The sequence below is a fragment of the Dendropsophus ebraccatus genome, chromosome 15 (assembly GCF_027789765.1).
Source record: "Dendropsophus ebraccatus isolate aDenEbr1 chromosome 15, aDenEbr1.pat, whole genome shotgun sequence".
Lineage (NCBI taxonomy): Eukaryota > Metazoa > Chordata > Amphibia > Anura > Hylidae > Dendropsophus > Dendropsophus ebraccatus.
The window spans coordinates 400,267-411,148 of record NC_091468.1 but is presented as its reverse complement, the minus strand read 5'-3'; the positions used below and the strand labels follow the sequence as shown (position 1 = coordinate 411,148).

Below are 10,882 nucleotides of genomic sequence, written 5' to 3'. Positions count from 1 at the left end.
GGGGGGTGGTATCAGTACACCTGTGAGATAGAAGCTGGGGGGGGGGGGGTGATCAGTACACCTGTTAGATAAGAGCTGGGGGTGGTATCAGTACACCTGTGAGATAAGAGCTGGGGGGATCAGTACACCTGTGAGATGGGGGGGGGGATCAGTACACCTGTGATATAGGAGCTGGGGGGGGGATCAGTACACCTGTGAGATAGGAGCTGGGGGGGGGGATCAGTACACCTGTGAGATAGGAGCTGGGGGGGATCAGTACACCTGTGAGATAAGAGCTGGGGGGTGGTATCAGTACACCTGTGAGATTGGGGGGGATCACTACACCTGTGAGATGGGGGGGGGATCAGTACACCTGTGAGATTGGAGCTGGGGGGGTGGTATCAGTACACCTGTGAGGAGCTGGGGGGGGATCAGTACACCTGTGAGATGGGGGGGGGATCAGTACACCTGTGAGATAGGAGCTGGGTGGATCAGTACACCTGTGAGATAGGAGCTGGGGGGAGGATCAGTACACCTGTGAGAGGAGCTGGGGGGTGGTATCAGTACACCTGTGAGATAGGAGCTGGGGGGGGGGGGTGATCAGTACACCTGTGAGATGGGGGGGATCAGTACACCTGTGAGATAGGAGCTGGGGGGTGGTATCAGTACACCTGTGAGATAGGAGCTGGGGGGTGGTATCAGTACACCTGTGAGATAGGAGCTGGGGGGGGGGTGATCAGTACAGCTGTGAGATAGGAGCTGGGGGGGGTGGTATCAGTACACCTGTGAGATAGGAGCTGGGGGGGGTGGTATCAGTACACCTGTTAGATAAGAGCTGGGGGGTGGTATCAGTACACCTGTGAGATAAGAGCTGGGGGGATCAGTACACCTGTGAGATGGGGGGGGGGATCAGTACACCTGTGATATAGGAGCTGGGGGGGGGATCAGTACACCTGTGAGATAGGAGCTGGGGGGGATCAGTACACCTGTGAGATAAGAGCTGGGGGGTGGTATCAGTACACCTGTGAGATTGGGGGGGATCACTACACCTGTGAGATGGGGGGGATCAGTACACCTGTGAGATTGGAGCTGGGGGGGTGGTATCAGTACACCTGTGAGGAGCTGGGGGGGGATCAGTACACCTGTGAGATGGGGGGGGGATCAGTACACCTGTGAGATAGGAGCTGGGTGGATCAGTACACCTGTGAGATAGGAGCTGGGGGGAGGATCAGTACACCTGTGAGAGGAGCTGGGGGTGGTATCAGTACACCTGTGAGATAGGAGCTGGGGGGGGGGGGTGATCAGTACACCTGTGAGATGGGGGGGATCAGTACACCTGTGAGATAGGAGCTGGGGGGTGGTATCAGTACACCTGTGAGATAGGAGCTGGGGGGTGCTATCAGTACACCTGTGAGATAGGAGCTGGGGGGGGGGGTGATCAGTACAGCTGTGAGATAGGAGCTGGGGGTGGTATCAGTACACCTGTGAGACAAGAGCTGGGGGGTGGTATCAGTACAGCTGTGAGATAGGAACTGGGGGGGGATCAGTACACCTGTGAGATTGGGGGGGGGGGGAATCACTACACCTGTGAGATAAGAGCTGGGGGGATCATTACACCTGTGAGATAGGGGGGGGGGATCAGTACACCTGTGAGATAGGAGCTGGGGGGGGGGGATCAGTACACTTGTGAGATAGGAGCCGGGAGGGGGGGGGTGATCAGTACACCTGTGAGATAGGAGCTGAGGGGGGTGATCAGTACACCTGTGAGATAAGAGATGGGGGGGGATCAGTACACCTGTGAGATAGGGGGGGGGGGATCAGTACACCTGTGAGATAGGAGCTGGGGGGGGGGGATCAGTACACCTGTGAGATAGGAGCCGGGAGGGGGGGGGGGTGATCAGTACACCTGTGAGATAGGAGCTGAGGGGGGTGATCAGTACACCTGTGAGATAAGAGATGGGGGGGGATCAGTACACCTGTGAGACAGGAGCTTGGGGGTGATCAGTACACCTGTGAGATAGGAGCTTGGGGGTGATCAGTACACCTGTGAGATGGGGGGGATCAGTACACCTGTGAAATGGGGGGGGGATCAGTACACCTGTGAGATAAGAGCTGGGGGGGATTAGTATACCTGTGAGATAGGAGCTGGGTGGGGGGGATCACTGTGTGATGTGCTTCGGAACAGTCATCATTCCCGCTATAGTTTTTTTTTTTTTTATCTCTAAGGGTGCATTCACACGTAACGGATCTGCAGTGGATTTTTTGCTGCGAATTCACATCGGGATCCGCTGCGGATCCCTGCCCTGTACACTCTGGGCAGACAAACGCGCAGCAGGATGGACATTTCACTACAAGTATGTCTGCAGCCTGCCCCGTTTACCCCCTGCCGTATACTTCACCTGCTCCCCACTCCGGCTTGCTTCTGGGCTCTCTACACATCCCACTTAAGACAATCAGCGTGCTGCCAAGCCGCAGCGCACTGATTGGCTGAGCGGGGCGTGAAGATGCCGGGAGCCCCAAAGCAAGCCGGAGTGGGGAGCAGGTCTCTGCCCGGATCATCGCGGCCGGTTTGCCTGCGAGTTTGTCTGCCCAGAGTGTACAGGGCAGGGATCCGCTGCTGATCCGTTACGTGTGAACAGTAATTTTTTTAGGCACATTGCCCTTGGCTGAGAGAAGGATCTGTGGTAATGCCACATGCCAAGTCTATGTCTTCTGTGTATTTTTCTTGTTTTTGTATACAGCGATTTATGTCCATTCACAGTGACCACATCAATTCCATTTGAGATAACTTTCCAAGAATATTATTTTCAAGTTACGTGTGTGCATTTGAAGTGTAGCTGCATAATGGCTCCTCCATGTTGTCACCACTGCAGCGGTGTCTACTCTGTTACTCTTAAAAACCCACAACCCCCTTGATGAGGAAGTCGTTCACTCTACAGCCCATTCTTGAAGCCCCTATTACATGGGGCGACATAGAGGTGCAAACGAGCGCTGTCAGCCCTCATTTGCTCCACGTTCCCTGATCGTTGCTACCACCACTACACGCGGCGGCAGCAGATCTCTGCAATCACAGTCATTTGTCTTTCAACATGTTGAAAGACAAACGGCAGCAAAGACCAGCCTACATCATTCATGTCGGCTGATCGTTGCCTTGTATTACTCGGAACGATTATTGGCCGATAATCGTTCCGTGTAATTGGGCCTTCAGCCGACAGAGATGTCCCTGCAGTTTGCTTTTGTGTATGCAACTTATTTGGGGTCTTTTGGAAAAGTTATACAATACAGATGACTGAAGCCTTCACTGCCTACAGCCCCTTTCCCTCACACGTTCCGTCACATGTTCATTGCGGTCCAATTTCTTTTGTTGCTTGCGGCATAGAGCAAGATCGCCAAGGGCAGGGACATGGGTTGTGGGTAGATCTGCTCTTACTCCCCTCCCGTGACAGTATATCTGTGTGTTGTTTCCTCAATTAGACAATGGGATAGACCTGTGGAATCTATGCTTGTTTATTTGTTATGAACGTGAGCTTGTCCACATTGGTTGTGAACAGGTGGATCCGCTTGCCGGTGATGACGCACCCTACACTGTAAGACACCTGTTCAGACAGCACAGGGCAGGCCATTCACTCCAAGGCATATTGGTGTCCATTTTAGCAAAGCCATAGTTGAGCAGCGGAGACCCAATGCTTGGTACCAGGAGACATGTCTACACATACTCGGCCAAACTCTGCCTCCTGTTAGCACAGGCCGTATCAGATGGTGTTGTGGAGAACTCATGAGTAGGCTTGATCGAACAGCGGAAAAAGCTAGGTTCTATCGAACTCGAACCTTCCGCATTTGATTCCTGATGCCTTCCCGGTCCGTGGGGAAGGAGGAGACATCCCGGAGCTCACCTGGAGTTCTGGGATACAGCCTATGACATGGCTCCTTTAGAATCAACGGAACCGCATCACAGAGGGGGGAAAATTCACTCCCACTGGGGGCGAGCCGGCCCACCACCTGTGCTTCAGCACCGGCCCAATACCCGTGCATAGAGTGGCGCCGTACATGGGAACTGGGCTGCGGTTCCAAAAACGGACCGTGGCACTGGCTTCCCTGTGACAGCGGGATCCGTGGGTCAGATTAAAGAGGATGGACCTGATGGTACATCCTCTTTAACAGTGACAATGCTTTGGTGAGCTAGGCACTAGAGATGAGCAAACAGAGTTCGAGTTCCAGTCGATCCGAACCCGAACGTTCGGCATTTGATTAGCGGCGGCTGCTGAACTTGGATAAAGCTCTAAGGTTGTCTGGAAAACATGGATACAGCCAATGACTATATCCATGATTCCCACATAGCCTTAGGGCTTTATCCAACTTCAGCAGCCACCGCTAATCAAATGCCGAACGCTCGGGTTCTGATGGACTCCAGCTGCTCCAGGGTCGCTCATCTCTACTAGGCACACTCATCTGCCTCAGCCAATTTTAAGATGGACTTTCAATAAAGCAGAAAATTCAGCAGAGTGGCGAGTTGCTACAGTTTCTTTACGGTGGTTACAATATTGTTACATTCTGTTTCAACTGAGCACCACAGGTACTACATTAGCCTATTAACTCTTTGTACACCTTTAAGCCATTTGTGTTCCTGTGAAGGTAGTACCAGCTGTGCTCTCCTTTTGGACATTATATATAAAGGTTTCCATCATGTCCCCCCTTTCCCTTCTTCCCTCCTGTAACATATATAAAGGTTTCCATCATGTCCTCCCTTTCCCTTCTTCCTCCTGTAACATATATAGTTTCCATCATGTCCTCCTTTCCCTTCTTCCTCCTGTAACATACACTCAGCGGCCACTTTATTAGGTACACCATGCTAGTAACGGGTTGGACCCCCTTTTGCCTTCAGAACTGCCCCAATTCTTGGTGGCATAGATACAACAAGGTGCTGGAAGCTTCCTCAGAGATTTTGGTCCATAGTGACATGATGACATCACACAGTTGCCGCAGATTTGTCGGCTGCACATCCATGATGCCAATCTCCCGTTCCACCACATCCCAAAGATGCTCTATTGGATTGAGATCTGGTGACTGTGGAGGCCATTGGAGTACAGTGACCTCATTGTCATGTTCAAGAAACCAGTCTGAGATGATTCTAGCTTTATGACATGGCGCATTATCCTGCTGAAAGTAGCCATCAGATGTTGGGTCCATTGTGGTCATAAAGGGATGGACATGGTCAGCAACAATACTCAGGTAGGCTGTGGCGTTACAACCATGCTCAATTGGTACCAAGGGGCCAAAGAGTGCCAAGAAAATATTCCCCACACCATGACACCACCACCACCAGCCTGAACCGTTGATACAAGGCAGGATGGATCCATGCTTTCATGTTGTTGATGCCAAATTCTGACCCTACCATCCGAATGTCGCAGCAGAAATCGAGACTCATCAGACCAGGCAACGTTTTTCCAATCTTCTACTGTCCAATTTCGATGAGCTTGTGCAAATTGTAGCCTCAGTTTCCTGTTCTTAGCTGAGCGGAGTGGCACCCGGTGTGGTCTTCTGCTGCTGTAGCCCATCTGCCTCAGAGTTGGCCGTACTGTGCGCTCAGAGATGCTCTTCGGCCTACCTTGGCTGTAACGGTTGGCTATTTGAGTCACTGTTGCCTTTCTATCAGCTGGAACCAGTCTGCCCATTCTCCTCTGACCTCTGGCATCAACAAGGCATTTCCGCCCACAGACCTGCCGCTCACTGGATGGTTTTTCTTTTTCGGACCATTCTCTGTAAACCCTAGAGATGGTTGTGCGTGAAAATCCCAGTAGATCAGCAGTTTCTGAAATACTCAGACCAGCCCTTCTGGCACCAACAACCATGCCACGTTCAAAGGCCTCACATCACCTTTCTTCCCCATACTGATGCTCGGTTTGAACTGCAGGAGATTGTCTTGACCATGTCTACATGCCTAAATGCACTGAGTTGCCGTCATGTGATTGGCTGATTAGAAATTAAGTGGTAACGTGCAGTTGGACAGGTGTACCTAATAAAGTGGCCAGTGACCGGTGAGTGTATATAAAGGTTTCCATCATGTCCCCCCTTTCCCTTCTTCCTCCTGTAACATATATAAAGGCTTCCATCATGTCCTCCCTTCTTCCTCCTGTAACATATATAAAGGCTTCCATCATGTCCTCCCTTCTTCCTCCTGTAACATATATAAAGGTTTCCTATAATCCTCATTAGTACCTGATTCTCTCTCTTTTCCTAGTCCTTAGTCATCTGCTTTTATAACTGGTGCCCGTTTTCGTCTTGTTCCCGTTGGGTTACAGCTCTACCTTCTCTACCTGATCATTAACTACAAAGGAAATTAATCAGGTGCAAATTTTTCATGACCATTTTATTTCATGTTTCTGCACGCTCAGCGCTCACCCCCTGTACAGGAACCTATCGGTGATAGGCAATTGCTGCATTTCTTCCCAGGCTTGGTCAATTCATGCAGTCTATCAGCTCAGAGGTGTAACCACATAACATAGGACCATCTACTCCCCGAGCAAAGGGCCGAGATCCTTGTGTGGGTGAAGACAGTGAATGTTATGCAGTTGCTCCTAGTGTGAGGCTGTATACATGAGTCTACAGCTGTGAAGTATACGGACACACGTAATCTGGCTCATCTTTCCGCGGTCTTCTTCAAGAAATAAATATGTTTTTATAATTTAGACTTTCTTCCTAAGAGTCAAAGAGCCAACATCACCTCCTTCCGTCCCCTATTTCGATCCCTGTGGCACCATTGCAGACGTGGACCAGACACAGAAGCCCGGAGTCCGGGCCATCAGGATTGAGGAAGGAGGAGGCTGGAGCCCCGATCCACTCTCAGGCAGATCACTTACGCAGTGCTCAGGGTAGCTACAGGTGTCCAGCTGTGACATCTCTGAGGTTGGGGCAGTGGTGGTAACCTGGAGGAAGGATATGATCCCTATGACACCACAGGATACATGAAACACCTTCAGGTTTACAACCATTAAAAAAACTTTAGAAATGCAGAATTCGAGTGCCTTGCATGCATGGCCAAGAAGAGATGGTGACCACCATGGCTGTGTTTGCCGGTGCTGCTCCTATGTGAAGATTCATGACCTGAAAGTATAAAAAGTTTTTAGAAGAGATTGTGATGGATGGAGCTTCATGACTGCTGTCTCTTTGCTGCACAGATGAGACTGGAGTGTCTCCTGGTCATAGTTTGGTGTCAGGGGAGGGTAAGACCCTCTACTGTCATGTCCAGGGTGGCAGGATGAGGATAGAGTTCTGATCACAGAGGGTCAGAGAGTCTCCTTGTTGCTACTCAGATATTCCTCTGCTCTCTTATGAGACTCCAGCGCTCTGATAGTGTAAATATCCTGGGGAAGTTCTGATTTCTTGCTGAGAAGCATCTGCTCCTGCGGAGATGTACGTGGCACCTGGAGAAGAACATAAAATCACTAGACCATCACCTACCAGGGGTCACATTACTTTAGGACTACTCATAGGGCCTAGCTGGGCTGTCAGCTCTGTCCTGTAACTAGCAAGGCAAGTCTATGGAGAAGGGAGGAGGCGTGCATGAATTAAGTAATCTCACCCCAGGACTTTATACGTAGTGTACACTGGCTTCTAGAGATGAGCAGATTTACAGTAATAATGAAGTGAAGCGCTCTTTTATCTCTGCAATCCGCTACTCCCCAGGTGGGCAATAACTGACTGCCGCTCCTCCCCAGGTGGGCAATATCTGACTGCCGCTCCTCCCCAGGTGGGCAATAACTGACTGCCGCTCCTCCCCAGGTGGGCAATAACTGACTGCCGCTCCTCCCCAGGTGGGCAATAACTGACTGCCGCTCCTCCCCAGGTGGGCAATAACTAACTGCCGCTCCTCCCCAGGTGGGCAATAACTGACTGCCGCTCCTCCCCAGGTGGGCAATAACTGACTGCCGCTCCTCCCCAGGTGGGCAATAACTGACTGCCACTCCTCCCCAGGTGGGCAATAACTGACTGCCGCTCCTCCCCAGGTGGGCAATAACTGACTGCCGCTCCTCCCCAGGTGGGCAATAACTGACTGCCGCTCCTCCCCAGGTGGGCAATAACTGACTGCCGCTCCTCCCCAGGTGGGCAATAACTGACTGCCGCTCCTCCCCAGGTGGGCAATAACTGACTGCCGCTCCTCCCCAGGTGCCCTATAACTGATGGCACGGAGCAGCAGTCAGTTATAAGGCAGCTGGGTGGAGCAGCAGTCAGAAGGCAGGAGTTGAAGAGCGGATTGCAGAGATAACAAACAGATCGAACATTGCTGATGCCTTCCCGGTCTGTGCGGAAGGAGGAGTGTGCCCAGGGACCGCCTGGAATTCTGGGATTTAGCCTAGGTAATAGGCGGTCCCCAGGCACGCTCCTCCTTCCGCACCGACCGGGAAGTCATCAGCAATCTAATGCGGCAGGTTCGGGAATGTTCGAGTTCGATCGAACCTAGGATTTTCCGATGTTCGATCATCTCGAATAATGAAGCGCTTCACATAGTTACTAATTTAAATTTGCTCATCTGTAATGGCTTTCATGCTGCACACAAAGACTGTGCAGGATCTCCCCCTCTTGTATGTAGAGACACCATAGATATTAGGCTTTGTCCTCCAGTTTAATCAGCGATGCACATGGATGAACCTACATATATAGAAAAGGAGGTTACCGACGCTCACCAGTCCGTTTTTTACATCAGTGGTTGGCACACAGTGCCTTTGTCTGTGTACAACCACTCATTTGAATAAAGCTAATTGAAAACGAACCGGTGAGCGTCGGGAATCTCCTTTCCTCTAGTTGTCATCAGCCAACTGAGAACCACCATAACCAACCCATGTGAACCTGCGGGCAGTCATCCTCTAACTAAGAACAAACATCACCAATCAGTGTTAAAGGGGTTATCCAGGGTGGGGGCCAATCAGAGCTGAGCAACCTGAGTCACCTGACAAAGGGAGGTTGGCCTAACAGGGCTTAGACCAGTTTGCCTCTTGATGATGTCATTGTCACAAAATGGCTGCCACAGAGCAGCCTGGGGTCAACAGTCATTAGGTAAGAATGAGTTTACTTCACTACCACCTGGAGAGGGAAGGGGGCAGATAGGGGAGTGGGGCAGATAGGGAAGAGGGGCAGATAGGTGATCGAAGCATATTACAGTTATATAACTTTGTAATGTGTTTCAATTACTGGGAAAAAGCTTTTCACCGGAGTTGTCCTTTATTAGGCGGCCAGTCATTCTCATTCATCTAAGAACAACCATCACCATCAGACATCTGTCAATTTAGGGACATCTTCACATACTTTATACTGCCGTGATTGGTGGGTTCACAATAGAACGTGTATGGGGACATTAGGAACAACAATCATCAATCAGTTTCAACCTGGGGTCTAGAACTGAAACCTAACTCAGACAGTTCATTCCCACTGTCAAAATACAGACAGAGCAGGGGGCTGGTGACTATATCTGCGATAAAACACTGATGCAATACTCAGCACTAGTAACATTCAGATAAGGTGGAGGGAGAGGACCCTGCAGCGTCCCCATACAATTTATACTTATGGTATTTAAACCCGCTGCTCAGTATATAAGGTAAATCAGGCTCTGGCTGTGGCCTACCCCTCCACATAGAGAACACAGGAACATTCAGTCTTTCCACACGTTCCTGTGTAGGGGGAGAATAGGGGAGATTATAGGAAGAGTATGGCCAAGGCTTAGCGGTAATGGGAAATATTAGTATAATCTGGGTGAGATTCCATCTGCATGCAGTGGGGTGGTCATTTCATGTTTAGCTATGAATGGGGCAGAACAGCAGTGTGTACAGGTCCAAGAGGGGTAAGTGTGGTTCGACCAATCGTCACCTGCACAGCCTCAGTCTCCATTGTCTTCTTTAAAATCTGAATATCCTCAGCGGTAGGGGTGTCTGTCTCCATGGAGCAGATCAGGCTGAGAGCAGGAGGAGAATTAAACATTGTGTACTGAGAAGGGTGACGAGACAGGGAGGAAGGGAGGGAGAGAGAGAGAGAAAAACTGTGTGAGAGATACCTCCAGAGCTGCACATCATTGGGTGACATGCCACACAAGCTGCACACAATATATCCCCCACCTGTGGATTCAACCGCGCCATTTCCTCAATTCGATTCCACATCTCTGCTCGCTCTCTGCCTCTAATCTTCCCCCTGGAAAAAGAGACAGCAGAGGAATAAGCAGGGGACTCATCAGCACTAATACAGCTCATCCCCAAAGCCAGGACATTGAGGTAAGACTTCTATAGCTCATAATAACCACTAACACATGTCTAGTATTGTCAGGCACCCACCTCTGCTTCTCAGCCTTGTACTGCTGGGTGCAGTCATCAAACAGCTTCTGATTCATCTCCATGAAGAGTTTCAGGGCATTGTATATTAGTCCATGTATAGTCCTGCAGGACAACACATATCTATATCATCATATCAAAGCCCCACAATGACACACTGATACGTTGAGCCTCGAGTGGCATTTCAGATTTTCTTACCATAGATAATACAAGAATCTCTCAGGAGCCATCTATATTCAATATCAAAGACTATGTCAGAGCAGACCAATCAAAGATCCTGACACAGAAAGGACAAACCAGCAGCCAACAATCCCAACAAAGAGGCCAAACCACTGTGCAACAATCCCAACACAGAGAACATAAACCAGGGGCCAACAATCCCAAAAGAGGGGACAAACCAGCAATCCAGACAGAGAATAAACCACTGGCCAACGATCCCAACACAGAGAAGATAAACCAGTGGTGAACGATCCCAACACAGAAAAGACGAACTGCCGGCCAACAACCCCAAAAAAGAGGACAAACCAGCGGCCAACGATCCAGACAAAGGACAAACCACTGGCCAACGATCCCAACACAGAAAGGACAAA

The 10,882-nt window shown here is 50.4% G+C and overlaps 1 protein-coding gene across 3 annotated transcripts in view; it reads right to left on the bottom strand.

Annotated features, from left to right (window-relative positions):
- Positions 1-6,328: 6,328 nt before the first annotated feature.
- Positions 6,329-10,882, bottom strand: part of PPP2R5D (protein phosphatase 2 regulatory subunit B'delta) — a 91,721-nt gene continuing 87,167 nt past the window's right edge. The window contains exons 13-16 of one of the 3 annotated variants that reach the window (XM_069954284.1): positions 10,296-10,397; positions 10,083-10,155; positions 9,838-9,954; positions 6,329-7,400 (exon numbers count right to left, since the gene is read on the bottom strand). In XM_069954284.1, coding sequence (XP_069810385.1) covers positions 7,263-7,400; positions 9,838-9,954; positions 10,083-10,155; positions 10,296-10,397 — 430 coding nt within the window. In that variant the 3' untranslated portion in view covers positions 6,329-7,262. The remainder of the gene's footprint in view (positions 7,401-9,837; positions 9,955-10,082; positions 10,156-10,295; positions 10,398-10,882) is intronic. The other 2 variants (XM_069954286.1, XM_069954285.1) reach the window with 2 other exon arrangements.